Raw genomic sequence first — 26,302 nt, 5'->3', positions numbered from 1 at the left:
TCACACCTCTTTATACCATTTTCTGCTGCTGTTGATATTATTGTATACTACTCTGATCAGAAATCCTTGTCTTCTTTCCATTTCACTTCGCTGATCCCCAGTATATCTAGATTGAGCCTTAGCTTTTTCCTTTTCAGATTTTCTGGCTTCCTTACCACTATCAAACTTTCGACATTCTGTGCGTCTACTCATAAAACGAAATCCTTCCGTTGATTATTCAATATTTCTCTCATGGTCACCTCCAACTAGGCAGTCCCCACCTGGAGATCCATGACACTTTTTCAATTACACGCCACATGTCCTGTGGATACACATTATGTGTCTTTAATGCAGTGGTTTCCGTTGCCTTCTGAATCCTCATGTCGTTAATCATAGCTGATTCTTCCACCCTTTGGGGCAGCTTCCCTCCTCAAGGGAAAGAGAGTGCCCTGAACCTCTGTCCGCTCCTCCGCCTTCTTTAACAAGGCCATTGGCTAAATGAGGGTGACTTCTTTTGCTGGAAGTCCCGTACGAGTTCGGGGATAGCATGTGCGTTCGCACAAGAAGGTCAATGGCCGGAAAGATTTTAACTATATATGACGGTAGTATCTGTTCCCGAAAGAACAGTTACCGTTGAAGACCATGCAGCTTTGCTAGAATGAAATGATAGTTAAATGGACATCCTAGCTGATACGGGACTTGGTAGATTAATCTGCCACGAGTAATGAGTATGATGGGCAAACATCTATTAGGCGCACTACGAAAGTAATGGTGTGGACATGTTGGGAATGTGGGTCTCACGGGAAGCGTGCAACGGATAAGTCCGTGCAGTCGCACTATCCTCTGTGCCCTCGGTGGCTCAGATGGATAGAGCATCTGCCATGTATGCAAGAGATCCTGGGTTCGAGTCCCGGTCGGGGCACACATTTTCAACATGTCCCCAATGAAGTATATCAACACCTGTTCGCAGCTAGGGTGTCCATTTAATTATCATTTCATTCTAGCAAAAGCAGCATGGTTATCAACGGTAGCTGTTCTTTTGGGAACAGATACTACCGTCACATAAAGCTAATTAAACTGATAGTTCGGTAATTTTCACATCTCTCAACACCTGCTCTCTTTGGCATTGGAATTGTTATATTCTTCTTGATGTCTGAGGGTGTTTCGCCTGTCTCATACATCTGCCCACCAGATGGTAGAGTTTTGTCAGGGCTGGCTCTCCCAAGGCTATGAGTAGTTCTAATGGAATGTTGTATATTCCCGGGGCCTTGTTTCGACTCAGGTCTTTCAGTGCTCTGTCAAACTCTTCACGCAGTATCATATCTCCCATTTCATCTTCATCTACATTCTCTTCCATTTCCATAATATTGTCCTCAAGTACATCACTCTCGTACAGACGTTCTATATACTCCTTCCACCTTTCTGCTTTCTCTTCTTTGCTTAGAACTGGATTTCCATCTGAGCTCTTGATATTCATAAAAGTGGTTCTCTTTTCTCCAAAGGTGTCTTTAATTTTCCTGTAGGCAGTATCTATCTTACCCCTCATGAGATAAGCCTCTGCATCCTTACATTTGTCCTCTAGCCATCCCTGCTTAGCCATTTTGCACTTCCTGTCGATCTCATTTTTGAGACGTTTGTATTTCTTTTTGCCTGCTTCACTTGCTGCGTTTTTGTATTTTCTCCTTTCATCAATTAAATTCATTATCTCTTGTGTTACCCAAGGATTTCTACTAGCCCTCGTCTTTTTACCTACTTGATCCTCTGCTGCCTTCCCTATTTTATCCCTCAGAGCTACCCATTCTTCTTCTACTGTATTTCTTTCCCCCATTCCACTGAATCGTTCCCTAATGCTCTCCCTGAAACTCTCTACAGCCTCTGGTTCTGTCAGTTTATCCAGATCCCATCTCCTTGAATTCCCACCTTTTTGCAGTTTCTGCAGTTTTAATCTACAGTTCATAACCAATAGATTGTGGTCAGAGTCCACATCTGCCCCTGGAAATGTCTTACAATTTAAAACTTGGTTGCTAAATCTCTGTCCTACTATTATATAATCTATCTGAAACCTTCCAGTATCTCCAGGCCTGTTCCATGTATACAGCCTCCTTTTACGATTCTTGAACCAAGTGTTAGCTATGATTACGTTATGCTCTGTGCAAAATTCTACCAGATGGCTTCCTCTTTCATTTCTTACCCCCATTCCATATTCACCTACTACTTTTCCTTCTCTTCCTTTTCCTACTACCGAATTCCAGTCACCCATGACTATAAAATTTTCGTCTCCCTTCACTATCTGAATAATTTCTTTTATCCCATCATACATTTCATCAATCACTTCGTCATCTGCGGAGCTAGTTGGCATATAAACTCGTTCAAATGACTCTGAGCACTATGGGACTTAACTTCTGAGGTCATCAGTCCCCTAGAACTTAGGACTACTTAAACCTAACTAACATAAGAACATCACACACATCCATGTCCGAGGGAGAATTCGAACCTGCGACCGTAGCGGTCGCGCGGTTCGAGACTGTAGCGCCTAGAACGGCTCGGCCACTTCGGCCGGCTATAAACTTGTACTGCTGTGGTAGGCGTGGGCTTCGTGTCTATCTTGGCCACAATAATGAGTTCACTAAGCTATTTGTAGTAGCTTACCCGCGCTCCTATTTTTTTTTATTCATTGCCCCTACCCATAAAATATACTTATTTATAAAGAAGTTAGAAACACTTCACATAAAATATTGGCGAAATAGAGGAGCGGACATTTGTTGCCCCCTGCTGCCTAATGTTACATCTAGTTCGCAGAATACTACACGGGCTGAGAGCCGTATTTCGGCAGACAGGGAGAGAGTGCGTCGTTTACCGCAAGAACGCAGCACAGGATTTCGCGTGGCAGGTCAGGTTAGGTCCGGCTCGCCCACTGTCAAGGACGCTGCCCCCTCTCCTCCCCACCAACGGCCGCCATGGGGCGAACCCCCTCCACCCCCCACCATTGTGCGTAGGCTACCGCGCCGGGCAGATTCGCCAGCGTGGAAAGCTACAGTACCACCCGGCATCCCACAGCAAGAGACGGGGCACCGTACACAATGGAGAGTAAGTACACGCGAGAAATTCCTGGCCTGCCGCCAAGCCCGCGACCTTAATGGCGCACGTGTTGTGCCAGGTGCTCGTACAACACGGTGCTCCGACATCCCATGTGACGCTCTTGCTCTTAAGTGACATCCCTTCTCCTTCAAAAAGAACAATAACATCACTTTTCACACAGCACAACTATTGTCCATTGTCAGTTAGGGTATGTACATGGACGACATTACCGTAACTCACTGTATAGTGTTCCTGTGAGTGCGCTTTATCTGTGAGGATACTCGAGTGATCGATGTCTGACCACACGATTGCAGCTTTGCGCGGTCTGTTGGAGCAGTGTTTACGATCTAGTCGTTTCAGTTGTGCGGTGCGTCAGCAGCTCTTGAATTCTGCTACGTAGCGGATAAGCGATAACCGTTCTGCGATTTCCGTGCCCGTGTCACATTTCTATCGGTGGCATTGGCGTCTTCAGGCAGCCTCACATAAAGTAAGTTTTGCAGCACATTGACGCTGTATTCCTTGTTAGTTACTTGGGTTGGACAAGCATCGTGTTTTGTTACATGAGTCGCGAGTCGTTTGTCTTTGCTTTCCGTGGTGCATATCGCTGAAAAAGAAACAATGAATTGTCTTTGCACTCTGTTTTGTAATAACTTTGATTATCACTGGCGTACGAAAAGGAATAGCTTCCTTTTCCTTGATTTTGCGTATGAATGTTATTTTTGTTGGCAGTGTTGTTGTTCTTGGAGATTCGCTCTTCGATGTGTTTTCGTGAATTTGCTCTAGCGATGTTGAACGATTTACAGATAGCGTGGTGAACGTGTGAGAAAAACCTGCAAAATCTCCAGCTCTATGAATAAATTATTGTTTTGTTGCCATACGGAAACGCTGTCAAATAGTAGCAGAGCGTAGCTTTTTTGGTGTATCGTAATACCACGCTGTTCTCAGTATTATAACGCAAATATAAAACATACGATGTATGTGCAAGTCTTATTCTCACTGTTGTTATATTAATTCATTTATTGCGTGTATATCATTCGGAACAAAGAAGTCAGCTGTTTTTCCATCGCTTATTCGGCAACATCCAGTTCCAACGTTTATATTTTATTTCTTGCTGCCTCAGCATGTACGAATATTTAGCGTTTTCTCTTGTGGGCTGATTCTTTCAAAGAATATCTCAGCAACCAGACGGTATTGATAATGCAATTTATTTGCGTAAGTAGTGCCGTAACCAGTGTCGAACCGACAGGTTCATCTTCATAGACGGCTGCTCACAAGATGCACATTTGTTGAAGCTTACGCAAGTTTTTGGTTCTTTATTTCTCCTTGTGGTGAAAGATTCTTGGGATGGTGTCGCCTTACGTTAAAAAAAAAAAAACGAGGGTGGAAACGACCTATTTAAACATAAATGCCCTATTTCGTTTGCCGTATCAAAGTGGTAATTTCGAATAATAGCGCTGTAACCAAAGACAATGCAGATAGTGTGTTTCTGTACGGATAACATGAAAAACACAGCTGCCATTGACAACTTTGAAAGCCCTCCGGGAACGTCGTTCACATTAAACAACTGTTTTCCGCATTTAATTCATGTCATTTAAAGCATCAGTTACCGATAGCTTCAATGTCATTTAAAGGATATAGTACCGATAGCTGCAATGTCATTTAAAGCAAGTAGCTCCAGGAATGGTAGTTTCTTAAATGTGTGCATGGTTCTGTGGCTACTGAAGCAAGCTTAGTTAGTGACTCAATACAACTACAGATTAAGGAGGGGAATGGTGTTTTGTATTAAAGATTCCAAAATTTGTGTCTCACTTCATTTTATGTTGTGAGTACAGCTCAATGGAGAGCGTAAGGTATTCCGCCCGGGAGGCCGAGCAAGAGATAGAAAACGAAAATTAACTCATGGCCGGTAAGTACGTCTTCTGTGGCCGATTCAACGAAACGTGTGTTACTGTTTCGTTTGTCGTCTCGAACGTCCAGATTTAATAATTGTCAACACAAGCCCTTCAAGTGATGTAGCTCCGGGGAAAAGATTGGATGAGGAAACCACATTGTCGGGCGATGTGATGATGTCTTCATAGAAACCAAAACAAACTTATGAAGAACTGTTGATGTTTTTCTATCTGAGGAGAAACAAAAAATATCGAAACAGTTATCTGTTCGTTATGCAGAGCTCAAGCGAAAATAAACAACGCCAATCACGCGTCCTGATTAACGTTAATAAGCTAAGTGTCTCTTTGGCTCGGACCACGTTGTCATTTCTGGCGGGCGACCTTCGTGGCATTTGGTAGCGCGACCTTGAATTTGCGAAACAGTCTTCTCTGTTGGCGGCGCCACTTTCGGCGACAGCTGCCAATCACCTCTGGCATCGAGCTGCGCAAAAACATCTGTTCTCAATTGGCGCAGATTGCAGCGTGCACCACGATGTTCGTAATTGTGCTTTCGTGTGCTGGTGATTAATTTGGCAATGACGAAAGCGTTTCTGAAAGTTTGCGTTTGGAGCGTACTGGTACTTGCTAATTCAGCAAATCGTGGGCGGTGGGAAAACTAGATAAAAGAAATAAATCATTCGTCTTGCGATGCAAAGCGCATACTTCAGGAACTAAAGCTGCGAGCGAATTACGGTTTGAAGGTTGTTGTATAGAACAGACTTAAGACACAATTATATCGGGGAATTTCAAAGAAGGAAAAACATGATATAGGGACACTTGCCACAATCTTATCCGTAGAAGGATCGGTAGACTAAACATACAATAGGGCTTCAAAAAGATTGGATTACACAGTTCGGGTTAACGAAGACGATACGGTGATGGAGTTGTGCACACGACATTTCATTTCATATCATGATATCGCCAAAAATGATCGCTGGCAGAAGATATGCACATTACACATACAGGGTGAAGCAGCAAGGACCAGTCACCCCAGGTTCGAATCCTGCCTCGGTCATGGATGTGTGTGCTGTCCTTAGGTTAGTTAGGTTTAAGTAGTTCTAAGTTCTAGGGGACTGGTGACCTCAGATATTGAGTCCCATAGTGCTCAGATCCAAGCAGTCACCAAATATGTCCAGAAGGCGTAAACATATCAAGATGCAGCGCTGTCTGAGCTGTATCGGACAATGTGACGAATTTTCTGAGAGGCAAGAAATTTTGAACGTTTATAGCTGCTGACGTATGACACCAACTATTTTATTTTAAAGTAACTATATACCTTTTTCTGTAGCATTGCAAAGAGCCCTCGAAGAGGACTTCAACTAGGTAACATCCGTGGGATTTGCTCAATTATAGTAACAAGGTAACAGCATTGCAGGAGAAGGGGCCCAGAAACTTCTACCAAATGTTATCGAAGCTCGAAATGTAGATCTTCAGCTCTGGTACATACCGTAATGCGGTTTTAGAAGACAGTACTGCACACTGAATTTCGTCTGTACTGTTAGCTGCTCACAGACCAGTGTTATACTGCATTTGAATTCTGAAGTGGTCCGTCTTTCCTTGTAAGACATCTTGTTTTCGTTTGTCTCCATGTATAAGACCAGAGGCGTTAACTCTGGTGAGCGTGCAGTCTATTTTGTGCTAATAATTACCTGTACAAAATTGGCAGACATTAGTCACGTTAGTACCATGGCCGTAATTACAACGTGGCGGTTCTGTGATAGAAGTACTGCCAGATGTAACACCCCAGAACCTTTAACTGTGCGGAAAACTGAAGCAAAAGGTCTACAGGGAAACACCGACAACTACGAATGCCCATAGCGTCCATATGAAATTCAACGGGCAGTGTTGTCGGTGCGCAACTGCTTGTATCACTGACCAACTCAATATTTCGAGCACTTCCTCTGACAGCTATAATAAAACGAACTGCACCATCTGAAATAGCATGGGAGACGTTAGTGGAATCCCTTTTCCTGACGCTGGGACAGTTGGTGATGTTGTTTGTATCAGTGTAAGAGTTGTTTGCCACGACGACAATCCGTATTACTTCAGTTGCATTTCAGCAGGGTGAACTCAAATTCCACCGATAAAATTTCAATTTTATCCACGCGATATTGTCTGAGTATTTAGGTATAACGGACCGGTGGTATCCTGTGGCTCATTATAGACTAATTGTCCGTCGTTTGACTTGTTGCCGCCATTGCTGTACGTGTCTGTATTGCACTGAAAATACCTGCACGATTGTTCAAATGTGGACGGTATGCGCCGTTTGGTTGGCACTTAGGCGTATCCTCCGATGCTATCCGTACAAAATCCATCGGCATCACGAACTGTTACCTGGCGATTTAGTGAAGCGGAGGGCATTTGCGGTGTTGGCGTTTCAAAAGATGGCAGAAGATGGTGATTGGTTGAGTAACGTGTTGTGGACCGACGAAGCTCATTTCTCGCTCCGAGGGTCTGTCAACGCCCACAACTGCAGAATTTAGGCTACCGAAAATCCTAGAATGTCCTGGAAACTCCATTGCACGACGAGAAAGTACCGGTATGGGTTGGATTTACCACATCTAATTTTAAAGGGCCTTTTTTCTTCGAGGAAATGTGTGATTCTGGTTTTGTAACTGTTAACGTGACGGGGTGAGAGGTACGCCGATCTCTTACAGAGTCGCATCATCCCCAGCCCGGCTGATAAACACCTGCTGGAACGTACGATGTTTATGCAGGATGGCGCTCCACCCCATATTGCTAGACGCGTGAAAGATTTCTTGCGCGCGTCGTTTGGTGATGATCGTGTGCTCAGCCGCCACTTCCGTCATGCTTGGCCTCCCAGGTCCCCAGACCTCAGTCCGTGCGATTATTGGCTTTGGGGTTACCGGAAGTCCCAAGTGAATTGTGATCGACCGACATCTCTAGGGATACTGAAAGACAACATCCGACGCCAATGCCTCACCATAACTCCAGACATGCTTTACAGTGCTGTTCACAACATTACTCCTCGACTACAGCTATTGTTGAGGAATGATGGTGGACATATTGAGCATTTCCTGTAAAGAACATCATCATTGATTTGTATTACTTTGTTGTGCTAATTATTGGTATTCTTATCAGACGAAGCGCCATCTGTCGGACATTTTTTGACCTTTTGTATTTTTTTGCTTCTAATAAAACCCCATGTCATTCCAAGCATGTGTGTCAATTTGTACCTCTCTATCTAGATTGTTCCGTGATTTATTCAGTTTTCAAATTTATACTGACTTTTTGATCACCCGGTACAATCCAAGCTGAGCATATCGTAATAATAACGGATTCGCTCTGCGCGTTGCGAACAGTAACATCAGCTCGTAAAGACAAAGAGAGCTGCTGTCTGCCGCACCAAATGGCTGCTGCTCTCTCAGAACTAAGAAGAAACGACACATTTGTACGGACTGTGGGACGTGTTGGCATTGTGGGAATGATAAGGCTGACCAACTAGCAAAGAACGCAGAAGGTAATGGAATACAAGAGAAGCATTCCGGTTGGAGATATAATTGCTTTAGCCAGATTCAAGGCTAGAAGTGAATGGAACGTGGCGTGGAAGACGGAAGATCTGCACGCGTCACATGCTACAAGCAAATCCATTCAAACATGCCGAAGGTACATTGGTGCGCCAAAAAGTGCGATATGAAACGCTGATCCACTGGCAAAGGGAACAAGAGCCATTTGGTAATGTCCGTTACCAGACTGGATTTCAACCACGACTGCTAACGACATCATCTCCATATGATTCACGTCAAAACATCATGACAGTGCGACTGTGGGAAGATGCAGCGCATCAGCCACGTCTGAAAAGTTTCGAGACGAGTAAACAAGGACTCTAAAATGCGTGCATTAAAACTTATGAGCACTTGTACGTCTTCGCAACTGTCTGGCGCATCTTTTCTATTGCAAGCTCTTTGCTTTCTATATTTTGGGGGAAATTAGTATGGATGAAAACAAGGAAAAAATGTCCAGTAAGCATGGGCTCAAAAATGCGTACCTTAAGAGCTGTGAGCACTTCTTCAGTGGAAAAGATGTGTTTCACAGTAAGGCGAACGAATGCTCATTGCTCTTAAAGTAAGCACTTTAGATCCCATGTATGCTAAACATCTCGTTTTTTTTTTATTTTGGTCCATACTACCACCTTTGAAAGTTCACCGTTGGAGTTCTGGTTCACCCTATATATTTGTGTAGCATATAATTATTCGATGCCATTAATTATTAGTAGAAATGATAAAGCTTATAGGACGAATCTGTTACGAATATTTTTATTAATGTTAGGACGAATCTGTTTGAAGTATTTTTGTTAATATTTATGATAACCTGTAAGTTATAGTGCGTTTCTGATACAATGAAATAAGTAAATGAAAAGTATTAAGCAAGACGAATGGAAGACTTATTTTTTTAGGAAGGATTCTGGGGAAGTCCAGTGCAACTGTAAAAAAAAAAAAAAAAGCGTACGAAATGCTAGTGAATTACAGCTCTAAAATATTGTTCCAGTGTTCGCAGTCGTTATCAAGAAGGTATGCAAATAGGCATTGTTTCGATTCAGGGATGTAGGCATCGTGTGGATTCAGGGTCGCTCTGCTGGGATCGTAGCAGTGCAGTATAGCCCACATCGAACGCTAAGGGAATTTAAATGGGAATTATTTAAGGTATTTTTATTCCGTCTTTGTAACGACAAGAAAGTGCGTGTTTTTGTCGAAAGACATCTTTCGTTTTATCGAAATAAAACATGATCAGTGGTCAACAATGTGATATATTCACAAGTTGGCTTCCTTTCTAGATCGAAAAACAGTTCGTTTAAAAGATGTTCTTTGTACTTAACAACACGTCGTGCATGGTTTTCGCTCACATCAAATGGTTCAAATGGCTCTGACCACTATGTGACTTAACTTCTGAGGTCATCAGTCCCCTAGAACTTAGAACTGCTTAAACCTAACTAACCTAAGGATATCACACACATCCATGCCCGAGGCAGGATTCGAACCTGCGACCGTAGCGGTCGCGCGGTTCCAGTCTGTAGCGCCTAGAACCGCTCGGCCACCCCGGCCAGCGCTCACATCAGGAAACGCCGTCTGCTTGCTCGATTACGAGTTATTCCTCCTTCTGCAGCTGTTGATTCTGGTCTAATCCCATATTGCTTTGCCAGACGATGCATTTCGCGACGTGAATCTTGTATCTTTCTGACAACATATGCCTCAAGTGTTTTATGTACTGTTACGAATTTTACCGCTAGTGTAATGTCATTTAATTGTGTTATTATGTATTTATATAATGTGCAAGAGAAATTATGGTGTTGCCATGGAGTTGAAGGTTTAGCGATTAGATGATGGTGCTGGGGGGATGGTTTGACAGGGCAGGGGCGGGTAGATGATTGTATAGTGAATGCAGAGTATATTTTCAGCAGATGATACCCCACGGCTCGTGGGTATTTGAAAAATATCATGCTTACAGCAATGTGTTGCTGATGAGAACTGTATTTAAACAACCAGTTTCGCTCGGCTGACCATCAGGTTCCTGTAAACCAAACTGAAATAACACACAATTAGCACTACAAGATTAAACCGTCACAAATCTGTTAACTCACGTAAATGGTAACGACAACAGACACTTAATAAAACGTCACGTACTCACTTAAAAGCATTTACAGCATCATATGAGGCGAATATAAAATAGCCGGCCGCTATGGCACAGCGGTTCTGGGCGCTTCAGTCCGGAACCGCGCGACTGCTACGGTCGCAGGTTCGAATCCTGCCTCGGGAATGGATGTGTGTGATGTCCTTAGGTTAGTTAGGTTTAAGTAGTTCTAAGTTCTAGGGGACTGATGACTTCAGATGTTAAGTCCCATAGTGCTCAGAGCCATTTTTGAATATAAAATAATAGACATCGGCTAATAAAACCATTGTTGTTACATTGTAATATAAATTTCATCGTCAGTATACAGGGTGTTTCCGTAACAGCGTGCAAAAATTTAACAGGACATAGAGGATGCTCCACTGAACAGTTTGAGGTAGGGAACCTGCGTACTTTTTCATTACACTCGTTACTAACTGCAAATTCTACCATTGATACAATGAACGTACCATTTGCAATCCTACAGCTTCTATAAAGTTTGGAAGGTAGGAGACGAGGTACTGGCGGAACTAAAGCTGTGAGGATGGGGCGTGAGTCGTGCTTGGGTGGCTCAGATGGTAGAGCACTTGCCCGCGAAAGGCAAAGGTCCCGAGGTCGAGTCTCGGTCTGGCACACAGTTTTAATCTGCCAGGAAGTTTCGTATTCTACAAAATGTGTTGAAACTGGCGGCCATCAACCTCAATGCAAAAGTGACATCGGCGAACAAGATTCTGACAAATGTTCCTCGTGTCTTTCGAATCACATCACAGACAGCAACAAATCTAGCAATCAGTGAACCAGTCCCTCGCAATTGTCGGTCGAGAGAAATAAACACTGGTAGAGACGGATGATGCCTGTTAAGAAATCGTTCCCTTTTTTCAGCAGCGAGAACATTGCAACGTACTTCCCCATGCACAAGGTGCATGTCAGTGAGTTCTGCGAAACTGTACCGGTACCGCTCCACCGCATTGTACTATACGTCTGTGAATAGCACCGAGTAATGAGAGGGTCTGTCGTTGAGTCATAGCACGTTCTGTCATGGGACAATGTAAAACGAGACAACATTCGGGAGGACGACGGTTCAATCCCGCGTCCGGCCATCCTGATTTAGGTTTTCCGTGATTTCCCTAAATCACTCCAGGCAAATGCCGGGATGGTTCCTCTGAAAGGGCACGGCCGACTTCCTTCCCTAATCCGATGAGACCGATGACCACGCTGTCTGGTCTCCTTCCCCAAACAACCAAACCAACGAGACAACAGAGCCACCTTATGGGCAAGTAAAGTAAAAGGAAAAAACCTTCATCATGACTTCCTAGTATTCAGGCTCGTCCTCCTTGTTTCCTTGCAGGAAATAATGAACATATATGTAAATAAATAGCACAGTACGTGTAAACTTGTACCTATATTAGTTATAAAAAGCTGGAAAACCGTTATGTTAGACAAGTTTACTTCCATATCTCCGACCCCGGGTTTCCTACCTCAAATTGTTCAGTGTAGCATTCTCTCTGTCCTGTTGCATATTTACACTCTCTTACGGAAACACCCTTTATAAACTGCGCTAGGCAGTGCGCTCTTTGAGGTTACTTCAGCAATCGGCGTTAACGCTATGAACGAGTGCGTACCACACAGCCGATTACACAGCTGGTCGCTGTTTACTGGTAGAACCAAAGATGTCATAGAGGTCTTCATACATCGATAGTGACTAGTATCTTACGATTATACAACATGTGTGTCGTAAGCAAGGACAAAATAAATGAGACCGTCATAACAGATAGTATGTTGCTACTACTAGCCACTTACGCGTGTTACAATCGTAGTTGCGGTGAGAGAAATAAATGCAAAAAAGTAAGAATTTACATAGACACATAGACGCTAATGCGAAACAATGCACAGCCACATTCCACATGTGCACTGCTTTACTCGTACACTGACTTTTAAGGCACAGGCCGTACAGATACATAAAATGTTTTCGTAAGCGAATTTTCTGTGTATATTACAGTATAACGTATGCAACACGTTCGATTTCATAGACAATAACTTCGATTAACATCTCATATAACACACTAAAGCGGCAGTTGCGTCTCTTGTATGAGGAGTTAAAATTTTATACAGTAAAGGACACTGCATAAAATTTTATTCGTCATACATTTGACGCAACTGTCCCTTTAGGTTTTTAACGCGAGATGTTAATCGAAGTTATTGTCTATGAAATCAGACGTGTTATACGGTGATACACTGACGGAAAAAATCACAACACCAAAAAATAATTAATGTAGAGTAATGACAGTTCGGGAATGCATTTATCTAGGTTACATGTTTAAGTAATGTTGCAAGATCACAGGTTAACGTAAGCGCGAGATAAGCCATTGCAAATGTGAGCTGCTGGTACGTTAATGACCGGTGTGGCCGTCAAAATGTTGAATGCACGCATGCAAACATTCATGCACTACGTTGCAGGTGCCGGGTGTCGGTTTGTGGGATGGAGTTCCATGACTGTTGCACTTGGTCGGTCAACACAGGGACGGTTAATGCTATTTGTGGATAAGGCTGGAACTATCGTCCAGTGATGTCCCATAGGTGCTCGATTTAAGACAGATCTGGTGATCGACCAGGCCAAGGCCACATGTCGACACTCTGTACAATGTACAGCATGTCGGGTTACAACAGTGGTATGTGAGCCAGCATTATCCTGTTGGAAAACACCCCTTGGGGTGCTGGTCACGAATGGCAGCACAAGAGGTCGGAGGACTACATTGACGTACAGATTTTCAGTCAGAGGGCGTGGAATAACAACAAGAGCGCTCCTGCAGTCATACGAAGTAGCACGCCGAACTATAATTCCAAATGTACAGGAGGCCCAGTGTGTCTAGCACGTAGACACGTTGGCGGCGTTCCCTACTCATGCCTTCTCCTACCCAATACACGGCCATCACTGGTTCTGAGGCAGAACCAGCTTCCATCAGAAAACACAACAGAAAAAAATGTACGTTAAAAGCCGGCGGCAGGCGTAAAACGTCTTCCGAAATTGTACTGAATGCTTTCTCAGAAAATTATTTTGAACAATTAGTTCATGAACCTACTCGTAGCATAAATGGTTGCGAAAGCATACCTGACCTCTTTTCAACAAATAATCCTGGACAAATAGACGGATACAGGGATTACCTACCACAAGGCAGTTGCTCCTAGGCTCAATACCGAACCATCAAAAAGAAACGAAAAGCACATCTATTTAAAAAAACTGATAAAAATGTTCTTAACGCCTTTTTAAGAGACAGCCTCAACTCTTTTCGGTCTGATCATGTAGCCCTATAAAAAATATGGAATTATTTCAACGAAGTAGTACCGACGGCAATTGAGAGATATATGTCACATAAATTAATAAGTGATGGTACTGCTCCCCATGGTACCCAAAACGGGTCAGATCGCTGTTGCAGAAGCAACGAAAAAAGCATACCAAATTTAAAAGAACATAAAATCCCCAAGATTGGCAAAGTTTTGCAGAAGTTCGAAACATAGCGCTTGCTTCAATGCGAGATTTTTTTAATAATTTCCACAACGAAACTCGGAATCTGGCAGAAAACCCAAAGAGATTCTGGTCATACATGGAGCACACCAGTGGCAATACAATCACTGCGCGATAACAACGGTGAAGTCACTGATGACAGTGCCACTAAAGCAGAGTTATTAAACACGGTTTTCCGAAATTCCTTCAACGAAGAACACGAAGTAAATATTCCTGAATTCCAATCAAGAACCTCTGACAAGATGAGATATATTCGGTGTAGCAAAGCAGCTTAAATCACTTAATTAAAGCAAGGCCTGTGGTCCAGATTGTATACCAGTCAGATTCCTATCAAAGTATTCTGATACAATACCTCCATATTTAGCAATTATATACAACCGCTCGCTCATAGAAATATCCGTACCTAAAGACTGGAAAATTGTTCAAGTCACACCAATACCCAAAAAGGGAAATAGGAGTAATCCGCTGAATTACAGGCCCATATTACTAGCGTCGATTTGCAATAGGACTTTCGAACATATACTGTGTTCGAAGATTATGAATTACCTGGAACGATTTATTCACAGATAGCACGGATTCAGAAAATATCGTTCTTGTGAAACACAACTAGCTTTTTATACTCATCAAGTAAAGAGTGGGCACCGACAGATGATGTCAAATTGATATTTTTAGATTGCCAGAAGGTTTTCGACACCGTTCCTCACAAGCATCTTCTAACCAAACCGCGTGCCTACGCAGTATGGCCTCAATTGTGCGACTGGATTCGTGATTTCCTGTCAGAAAGGCCGCAGTTCGTAGTAGTAGACGGAAAGTCATCGAGTAAAACAGAAGTAATATCCGGCGTCCCCCAAGCTAGTGTTATAGGTCCTCTATTGTTCCTGATCTATATTAACAACATAGGAGATAATCTGAGTAGCCCTCTTAGATTGTTTGTAGATGATGCTGTCATTTACCGTCTTGTAAAATCACCAGATGACCAACACGAATTGCAAAATGATTTAGATAAGATACCTGTATGGTGTGAGAAGTGGCAATTGACCCTGAATAAAGAAAATTATGAAGTTATTCACATGAGTACTAAAAGAAATCCGCTAAATTTCGATTACGCGATAAGCCAAACAAATCTGACGGCTGTAAATTGAACTAAACACTTAGGGATTACAATTACTAATAAACTAAATTGGAACGATCATATAGATAATATTGTGGGCAGAGCAAACCAAAGACTGCTATTCAGTGGCAGAACACTTAGAAGGTGCAGCAGGTCTACTAAAGAGACTGCTTACACCACGCTTGTCCGCCCATTCTAGAGTATTGCTGTGCGGTGTGCGATCCGCATAAGGTGGGACTGACGGGTGACATCGAAAAACTTCGGAGAAGGTGCAGCTCGTTTTGTGTTACCGCGAAATAGGGGCGATAGTGCCACAGACATGATATATGAATTGGAATGGCAATCTTTAAAGCAAAAGCGTTTTTCGTTGCGACGGGGTCTTCTCATGAAATATCAATCACCAGTTTTCTCCTCCGGTAGCGAAAACATTCTGTTGGCACCTACCTACATAGGGAGAAATGATCACCACGATAAAATAAGAGAGCTCAGGGATCGCACAGAAAAATGTAAGTGCTCGTTTTTCCCGCTCGCCGTTCGAGAGTGGAACAGCAGAGAGACAGCTTGAAGGTGGTTCACTGAACCCTCTGCCAGGCACTTTATTGTGAATGGCAGAGTAACCACGTAGACGTAGTCGTAGACCTCCACCCTGGCCTCCAGTGAGTTCCCGCTGGACACCACGGAAGTCGAAAACGGCGGTGGTTTGGGGTCACTGGGATACACCTACATGGCATCTGGCTCTGAGCTGACCTTAAAGTAACCTATTAGTAAGAGTTGGTTGTGCCACTGTGGTGCCAGCTGGTGCCCATATTGCTGCTGCAGATGCAGTACGATGCGCCAGAACCACACGCCAAACACGACGGTCTTTCATCTCGGTAGTGCCACGTGCCCGTCCGGAACGCAGACTTGTTGTGGTGGTACGTTGTCATCACCACCGCTACCAGCAGTCGTGTACAGGGGCTACATTTTTGCCAAGTTTTTCTGCGGTATCGCAGAAGGAACATCAATCTCCTCGTAATCCTATTACAGAACCTCGTTCAAAGTCACTGAAATATCGATAATGGCGTCTTTGTCGCCTTAAAGGTATGGTTGACTACCATCAACTCACCACGTCCACTGTCGAAGGTAAGTAGCGCTCACGACCGTTACAGCGCGTATTTGAAGCAAACCTGAGTTGCATCGTCGTGGTGGCGCTGCTGGCGCCACTCTATGCGACTGGCGCCAATTTGAATAGACATCATCTTGCAATTGTAGAAACACGACTACCAACTTTCGTTTATGTTGCACAGCTTCTTCTTTGTGTTGCGAGTTTTTTCCCGCCAGTGTATATTCAGCCAATGCGGAATTAAAACGATGTTGTATGAAGTGAACAGCTAACGTAAGTTTACTAAATGTAGTGTGCTTCACATTGGCGTCTTTGTGGGTATGTAAGGTGTTACTTTTATGCATTTATTTCCGTCACCGCAGCTAGGTACGTAACACGCGTATGTTGCTCTTAGATGCAATATGCAGACTATCTGTTACGACTAGCACATTTGATTGTCATATCATACGACACGCGGCTTGTATACTCGTAAGTCACTAGTCTCCATCGATATATGAAGGAACATCTCTATGACTTACTTTGGTTCTACCAGTAAACAGTGATCAGCCGTGCAGTCGCCTCTGCTATGCATCCATCGCCGGCCGAAGTGGCCGTGCGGTTAAAGGCGCTGCAGTCTGGAACCGCGGGACCGCTACGGTCGGAGGTTCGAATCCTGCCTCGGGCATGGATGTTTGTGATGTCCTTAGGTTAGTTAGGTTTAAGTAGTTCTAAGTTCTAGGGGACTAATGACCTCAGCAGTTGAGTCCCATAGTGCTCAGAGCCATTTGAACCATTTTTTTGCATCCATCGAAAGCCGATAGCTGTAACTTGAAAGAGTGGACTGCCTAGCATAGTTCACGTATTGACGATGTAATTTATATTACGATGTGACAATAGGTAATGTTTTTATGTTATGATTTGTTCATACTGCGTCGCATCACTGCGTATGTCATACTATTTTCAGTGACAAATTCATGGTTTTATTTTTGTCCAACCCCTGTACACAGGGTGATTCACGAAGGTATATGTTTTCAAGGTTAGGAAACTACTCACTAACGGTTGCATACAATGACATAAACGTTTCTACATTCTTAATGGAAAGTAAACAAATTTACTTGTATAATAATCCTTGCTTCTCTGGATGTTCTGGAAAACTACTGCAGATACACGTCTTGGACATGTTTTAATAGATTCGCCAGACCAATAACAACAAAATAAGTTGAAATCGTGCTTTGCTTTAACCTCTTACAGTTTTGCGATGGCTTCATATTAGCGAAGTTGCTAAATTTCAGGCAGAGTCTGTTATTAGCCATAACTCCGTAGCAAAACATGTGCGGACCTATGTTTATATGAACTTTTTTTTTTAGTTATACTTGTAGAATAACATATAAAAACATTTGCGTATCTTCGTGAATCACCCTGTATACAGTATATAGATGTGGAGCTACACACATCAAAAAAAGTTTTGCATCACCTCGGTTCCGAGACTTCCGGAACCTGTACAGAAAACTGGAATAGAGATCAACATAAACATCATTTCCGCCGTTTTTATTGCTCACGAAAGCCGCACATCGCATGTTTTACCACCTTACAGCAAGACTTTGCTGTACACACCGGTACGTCTGATACCCGATAGCACGTCCTCTTGCATTGATCATGCCTGTATTCGTCATGGCATATCATCCACAAGTTCATCAAGGTACTATTGGTCCAACGGCGATTCGGCGTGGATCCCTCAGAGTGGTTGGTAGGTCACGTTGTCCATAAACAGCCCTTTTCAATCCATCCCAGGCATGTTCGATTGGGTTCCTGTCTTGAGAACATGCTCGCCACTCTAGTCGAGCGATGTCGTTATCCTGTAGGAAATCATTCACAAGATGTGCACGATGGGGGCGCGAATTGTAGTCCATGAAAACGAATGCCTCGCCAATATGCTGTCGATATGTTTGCACTTTCGGTCGGAGGATGGCATCCACGAATCGTACAGCCATTAAGGCGCCTTCCACGACCAACAGCGGTGTACGTCGGCCCCACATAATGTCACCCCAAAACAGCAAGGAACCTCCACCTTGCTGCACTCGCTGGACAGTGTGTCTGAAGCGTTCAGGCTGCATCATGCAGTCTACTGTGCACAGTTTGAGTTGTAACACGACGTCCTGTGGCTGCACGAAACGCGTTATTCAACATGGTGGCGTTGCTGTCAGGATTCCTCCGTAGGTAGCGAGGCATGTCATAGACAGTTCCTGTCTCTCTGTATCTCCTCCATGTCCGAACAACATCGCTTTGTTCACTCCGAGACGCCTGTTGAGAACCCTTGCTGGCACCAAATAACAATGCGGACGCAATCGAACCGCGGTAATGCTCGTCTAGGCCTGGTTGGACTACAGACAACACGAGCCGTGCACCTCCTTCCTGGTGGAATGACTGGGACTGATCGGCTACCGGACCCCCTCCGTCTAATAGGCGCTGCCCATGCATGGTGGTTTACATCTCTGGGCGGGTTTAGTTACATCTCTGAACAGCCAAAAGGACTGTGTCTGTGATATAACATCCACAGTCAACATCTTCAGGTGTCCTGGGAACCGGGGTGATGCAAAACTGTTTTTGATGTGTGTATAAGGCACATGTTTGATGATTGAAGGCCACCATGCGTAAGACCGCCAGTTTTTTAACTTTCATTAAACCTCTATTCAGAAAGTATACCGATAGTATAAAAAAACCTCCGTTCGTTAATGCAGCGCCTTTAACCGCACGGCCACTTCGGCCGGCGGCTGAGAGAACAGAAGATCTGCTACATTATGGTCGTGTTGCTGTCCTAGCATGTCGAATTTAAGGGAACGAAAGACTGATAGTCGATGCTGCCACAAACCACGCTCAAAATACTGCCTTAAGAATATCGAATTTCGCGCTTTCGTTTGACACGTTTCTCATCATTGACAGCTGGTTCTGTAAGACACTAGAAGCTAGCGCACAGGCGAACGGTGATTAAAGGCTGTAACCCGCTACTGCACTTCAGCTTGTCGGCCAAAGTGCGGCGACAAAAACTATTTCGATCATCATATTACTCGAAGTGGCTTTTGTGCATCGAGTGCCCTCGCATTTTGAGTTACCAAGTAAACTGGAAATCTGAATAACGGGAGTCAGAAAAACAGAGTCTTACCAACCGAAGGCTCTTTCCTCGCATCTGCAGCCAACGAAATTTTTATGATGCTAAATTTTAAAATTTTGTTTTAATAAGTCTCGTAATACAGTAATTTTGTGATGCTAGGTCGATATTTTCACTCCAGTAGTGTGTCATCTATACATGATACAAGAATAACTTGTTGCTGGAAGAACAGATAAACATGAGTTATGTAATGTGTTGAGTAACAAAAACCAGCTGTTGTACTATAGACACTTGGAGAGCATCGGTAGTGGATTTCCTTGTATTGCGCTGAGTCGCCAGGAACAGAAGAAGCCGAAAGCACTGAACTATGTAGGCATTGATTGCAAAATATGGTGGCTGTGTGTAATGTCGTACTTTTTCCTAGGTTTGCATCAGTATGACGTCAATTCGCACCGCTTCACCTACAAAAGTTGTGAAGAATTTTGCGATCGATATCGGTTTCGCATTTATACATTTGAGGTGCATAACAACAACGACTTTGAAACGGTTTTTAAGCCTGTTTCACAAACTAGTGAAGGCGTAGTTAGAGCTGGGAACCGCCAATAAATTATTACCGTGAATGACGGTCCATGTTTAGAAAAAAATATGGAAGCACAGGAGGAAATAAAAAATATCCATGAAGATTCAGAGCTGTCATACATGCACGTGTACAAAATTGGCCTAATGCAAACAGCTGCCTCGTCTTACCAGGTTCCCAACTGCTTCATTATGTCTCCTCCTCAGCAATGCTGCTACTCAAAGTGCTGTAAATGATTTACGCCCTGTTTTCAAAATCCTGCTTGATCAACATCTGCTAGCCTGTTTCTGGCATAACACAGAGCAGACTGAGATTATGCAGTGTTGACTTCATACGTACTGTTAGTAGGTAAACTTAGAGCATAACGTCTATTTAAATAAATCATTGAGTTCATAGCCTTGCTGTCATTTTATTTTATTTGAACAGATAATCCGGTTCGGCTTTAAAGCCATGCTCAGACCTACAGGAGGAAAATAAAAGTATTTCAGAATTTGTGACAATGAACCTGTTACCTACAAAGAGTAAAACAAGTAAATGTGTTAGCTTATGAGGCAGCAGCACAGACGACGCCAAGTCGTTAAGGGAACTGCCTATTGTTAACGACTACGCGTTTCCTCGAAAGGTCAAAGCAGCTTCATTTCAAGAGTGTTTATCCTCTTGCTCGTAAAATGTTTTAAGAAGGAAGAAGAATTCGGGTTTCACGTCCCGTCGACTATGAGGTCATCAAAAACATGCTGCAAGCTCCGATTGGGGTAGGAAATTGCTTACGTTCTTACCAAAGGATTTTGCCTGGAGTGATTTATGGAAACGAAGAAGAACGTAAATCTAGATACCTTATATTGGATCTGAACCACAGTTCTCTCAAATGCGACTCGAGTCTCTTACCACTGCACCACCTGGCTCGTTCAGTTTATCTGGGGAGAACGTACTGATGACCGTTGTTGACTACTAGTGGGCGAGATTAGTTTCTTAGACGGCATACGGTCGTCTTCAGGTTATCGTGTTTTGATATTCTCTTTGCTATGGCTGGGTTGTTCCTTTTGTTTCTGTATGCAGATACACTCTAAAACATAAAAAGACAAAAAAAAAAAAAAAAAAAAACCGTACCACGAAGGAATTATCCGAATGGCACGGAAGTCGGTAGACGTGATCCACATGTACGGACAAACAAATGATTTTTCAGATAAATAGGATGATTTGTTCAAGAGTTACCTCTGTCCCTTATACAAGCAGTTGCTCGGTTTGGCGTTGATTAAAAGAGTTGTTGTATGTCCTCCTGAGGGATATCGTGCCAGATTCGTCCAACTGGCGCGTTAGATCTTCAAAATCCCGAGCTGGTTGGAGGTCCCTGCCTATAATGTTCCAAACGTTCTCAGTTGGGCAGAGATCCGGCGACCTTACTCGCCAAGATAGGGTTCGGCAAGCGCGAAGACGAGCAGTAGACTCCTCGCGCGCAGGCGGGCGTTATCTTGCTGAAATGTAATTCCAGGGAAGCATGTGATGGTTCAAATGGGTCTGAGCACTATGCGACTTAACTTCTGAGGTCATCAGTCGCCTAGAACTTAGAACTAAGTAAATCTAACTAACCTAAGGACATCACACACATCCATGCCCGAGGCAGGAAGCATGTGATGAAAGGCATCATAATGGGGAGTAAACTATCATCGACGCACCGCTGTGCTGTAAGGGTGCTGCAGATGACAAGCGAAGAGGTCTCGCTACGAAAACAGTTGTCACCCCAAACCATCCGTACTGGTTGTCGTACGGTACGTCGGCGACAATTAGATTGGTATCCCACCGCTTTCGGGGGCGTCTGCAAACACTTCTTCTGCCCGGAATCTCATTTGTTCTTGTTGTGGTCTTCAGTCCTGAGACTGGTTTGATGCAGCTCTCCATGCTACTCTATCCTGTGCAAGCTTTTTCATCTTCCAGTACCTACTGCACCCTACATCCTTCTGAATCTGCTTAGTGTATTCGTCTCTTGGTCTTCCTCTACGATTTTTACCCTCCACGCTGCCTTCCAGTACTAAATTGGTGATCCCTTGATGCCTCAGAACATGTCCTACCAACCGATCCCTTCTTCTAGTCAAGTTGTGCCACAAACTCCTCTTCTCCCCAATTCCATTCAATACCTCCTCATTATTTATGTGATCTACCCATCTAATCTTCAGCATTCTTCTGTAGCACCACATTTCGAAAGCTTCTATTCTCTTCTTGTCTAAACTATTTATCGTCCATGCTTCACTTCCACACATGGCTACACTCCATACAAATACTTTCACAAACGATTTCCTGACACTTAAATCTATACTCTATGTTAACAAATTTCTCTTCTTCAAAAACGCTTTCCTTGCCATTGCCAGTCTACATTCTCTACTTCGACCATCATCAGTTATTTTGCTCCCCAAATAGCAAACCCCCTTCACTACTTTAAGTGTGTCTTTTCCTAATCTAATTTCCTCAGCATCACCCCACTTAATTCGACTACATTCCATTATCCTCGTTTTACTGGAGTATGATTGTCTTCTGTGATGAGTCCTGCTTTGAACTGATCCACGATCAACAGCAAAGAGATGTCTGGAGACGGGGCAGACCGCAGTGGGACACTGAACTGTTGTCGCTTGCCATACCGACCTACCTACGCAAGGTCTGAATACAGAGATCTCACAGCGGAGAGCAAAGTCATATCTCTTATATCAGTTTGTGCAAAAAGCGACAAGTTGCTCCATTGTTTGAGTTCTGCATTAATCATTACTTACGTTCCTCCGTAACCGCTAAGTGAGTTCCAGGTTGGAGGAAGGCCACAGCAGACCACCCGCTGCATATCCTTTCCTGGCAAAGCTCTGTGTTGTTCCTCTGATGACAACATTACTTGGATATTTTGAAACGAGGCGCGAACGTTACGCTAGAGCTGTGGAGCGAACAACAAATGATGAAATCCTCACTAAACGGGACATCAGCCGTAGCGTCTGACGCATCACGCTCCCCATGATCGATAACTGGTGGCGTTAATAACTGTACCTAATAGAGACGCGTTACTGACGTATCTCTGAAGGCAAATAGGTCGGTAGCCGGGCAGTGGTGGACGCGGATTTTAAAAAGCAGTCTGTTGTGAGGAGCGCTGTCGACGAAGACTTGTGGTTCGATGAACGCTCTTCCAGGCACTTAAGCGTGTTTTGCAGACTATCCATGTAGATGTATATGTAGATGGGAGGCGTGGTTACACAGTGCGAGCCAGCATCCGAGCTGGCCTACTCATTCAGTGCAGTGCAGCTACTCCTACGAGTGATTGTCAAGTGCGAGCCGATCAGTACCTCGCATCCGAGTAACTAAAACATATTTTGGTTTTAATAGCCTCTCGTCTCCCCCACCATGCCACCGTCAGCAGCTTGCATGCTACTCGGAGGTCACTAACCTCTACACCAACAAGGCCAGCTTATTATCAGCCTGATGAACGTTTAGTGTACGTACACTCTGCACAATTGGAACAATTTTCGCAATCAATACTCGCTAGTGATGTACTTCATGCAGCAACGACGTTCTTTAATGTAATAAACTAAGCTGTGAAGTATTGTATAACTATGCAAGGTTCATTTTTAATGTACACAAAAAAATTAACAAACGAGTTATGAATTTGATTATGAATAATGAAAATACTTGCTTTGATAAAATTGTTCAGGCTTTCATTTATAGCATCACACACTTCTGATATTATTTTGATTACGGATGCCTTTGAAATTCTGATAAATCGACAGTAATCTATACGATATCCCAGAAGAAAGGTATAATAGTTTTCTTTCCAACTTCACTCTTGCATCTCTTATGTGTGTACCTTCACGTGGAATTTTTAGAGCAATTAAATTTAAGACCGTTTCCTCTTGTGTAGGTGTCACTATCATTACTGTTTTATATTCTCGCGGACCTTCATTATGTAGTTCTTTAAATGTTATATGCGTCGCCTTTTTCCTTTGCATCTAGTTCGTTTTTTTTTAAATTTTTTTCATTACACTTTCAGCTCGAAGTATTCTAGCACAAAGTATTTTCGTAACTCCTTTCGTTATGGTATGAACTGTGATCAGTCGTGCATTTTGCGTCGACATTACACCAGATATTGCTACTGAAAAGATGCGGGTACACGCGTGTTTTAGGTGTCCACTCTCACGTCAGCAACTCGCACTCGTGCGGCCGTGCAATGCGATTTGTAGCTGTCCACTGTCAGGTCAGCAACTCGTATTGTGTAACCGAGCCCTTCAGGCGAGGAATTGGCACTCGCTTGCACGTATCACGAGAAGATCCGGTGAATGGCGGATCAAATTTATCCAAGATTGAATGCCACAGGGAAGGAAGAAAGAGACGGACAAAAGGAGGAAGAAGATGGCGATATGAATTGTGAAAATCCGGAAACCATCTTGGTCATCTATAGCGCGAAATGTAACTGGGAGAGCTTTTCTTCTAGTAGTGGGACACTGACTGCTAAAAACGATCTTGTTTTCCACTTGTTGGCTTCAGGGGCACTTGAAATTCATTTGATTTCACCATATATTTTACTGCGGCTGACCTACTCTGTATGGTACAAGCCAAATAAGTGTACACAGCTCGAAAAATATTCATCAAAGACTATGGCTTGTATTCTCTTCGTTGATTCTCGTGGAGATATGAATAGTGCGGAACGGTGGTTCGTCAACTGTAGATTCATCAAGCAATGTTACGTGTATATTCATGCATACTTATGTACATTTCTGGCCAAAAGTTGAGAAAAAAGGAAAAGGAAATAGCGCGAAAGAATCCTCAGAACATCTTAACGTATTTGACACAGATGAGTAACGACGACATAAAAACACGATTAACGTTTAGGCCTTTAACAGCTACAGTACTGCCACAAGGCGGGTACTTGCACGTGTTATGCTGGACTCCAGTTTTATTTTCCAAGTCACCAGTATTCTTATCGGCTTGGTGCTGGGCGCCACGAATTCCTTTCTTGTGCCGACCTGTTAGTCTCAAGAGTAGTGCCTGCACCTTACGTCCTCAATTATTTGCTGGATGTATTCCTAACTCTGTCTTCCACTATTGTTACTACACTCTGCAGCTCCCTCTGATTCTCTGATGTCTAAACTCATGTCCTATCATCCTGTCCCTACCTCTTGTCAGTGTTTTCCATATGTTCCGCTCATAGCAAACTCCGCAGAAAACTTTCCCATTTCTTATCTTATTTGTGCACCAAATTTTAAATATCTTTCTTTAGCACCATGTCTCAAACGCTTGAATTTTTTTCTGTTCCAGTTTTCTCAGAGTCATAATTCGCTACCATACAATACTGTGATGCAGACGTACTTTCTCAGACATTTCTTCCTAAATTAAGACCTATGTTTCATATTAAGAGACTTCTCGTGGCAATGAATGCCTTCTTGGCCTTTGCTGGTCTGCTTTTTAGTTCGTCCGTGTTTCGACTTCCGTACGTTATTTTGCTTCCCAGATAGCTTCCTCTACTTCGTGGTCACCAATTTTGTGCCGAGTTCATTGGAAATCTCAATTCTGCTTCTCCTTATTATTTTCGTTTTTCTTCGGTCCATATTCTGTATGCATTAGACTATTAATTTAATTCAGCGAATTATATAGTTCTTCTTCACTTTCAGGGAGGATAACTATGTCGTCAATAGATCTTATCATTGATATCCTTTCAACTTGAATTTGGATCCCAATCTTGAATTTTTCTTTTATTGCCGTCATTGCTTCTTCGGTGTATAAACCGAACATAGGGACGAAAGAGTGCACGCATGTCTTACACCCTTTTTAATCCAAGCACTTCGTTGTTGGTCTTCCGTTCTTATTGTTCCCTCCCTCTTGGTTGTTGTACATATTGTATATTACCTGTCTTCCCCTAGAGCTTATTCCGATTTTTATCAGACTTTCGAACACATTTCGCTTTTTCTATGGCGACAGATCCGTCGCAGGTGCCTTGATTTTTTAAAGTCTTACTTGCTTATCAAGGGGAACGTCAGAGCTGCCTCTCTCGTAGCATTTCCTCTCGTAAAGCCAAAGTGATCCGTCATGTAACAAGTCCTTCAATTGCAGTAAGATCTGTCTTACGTAGCACTATCCGACGCTCTGGATTTGTTCCTAAACCCGCCCTGTAATTCTATTGACACTGGATGTTACGTCACGTCCTGTCGGAACGTTCCCAACGTATTTCAAATAGCGGAATTCGCACCACCCGTTGACGGAACGAAGCCTTAACGCGAGCTTAACGTCAAGCTGTGTCACACCACGTCAAGGATTCTTCGCGAGAAAATTTTG

The 26,302-nt window shown here is 43.3% G+C and overlaps 1 protein-coding gene across 2 annotated transcripts in view; it reads left to right on the top strand.

The window, feature by feature from the left end:
* Positions 1-2,979: 2,979 nt before the first annotated feature.
* The window catches only part of LOC124546690 (cystathionine beta-synthase), a 167,003-nt gene continuing 143,680 nt past the window's right edge, over positions 2,980-26,302 (top strand). Inside the window, exon 1 of one of the 2 annotated variants that reach the window (XM_047125056.1) lies at positions 2,980-3,066. In XM_047125056.1, coding sequence (XP_046981012.1) covers positions 3,060-3,066 — 7 coding nt within the window. In that variant the 5' untranslated portion in view covers positions 2,980-3,059. Of the gene's footprint in view, positions 3,067-3,425; positions 3,545-26,302 lie in introns of those variants that run through there. The other variant, XM_047125057.1, reaches the window with a different exon arrangement.

This window comes from Schistocerca americana, chromosome 1, assembly GCF_021461395.2.
Source record: "Schistocerca americana isolate TAMUIC-IGC-003095 chromosome 1, iqSchAmer2.1, whole genome shotgun sequence".
Lineage (NCBI taxonomy): Eukaryota > Metazoa > Arthropoda > Insecta > Orthoptera > Acrididae > Schistocerca > Schistocerca americana.
This window is presented reverse-complemented; position numbering and strand designations above follow the sequence as displayed.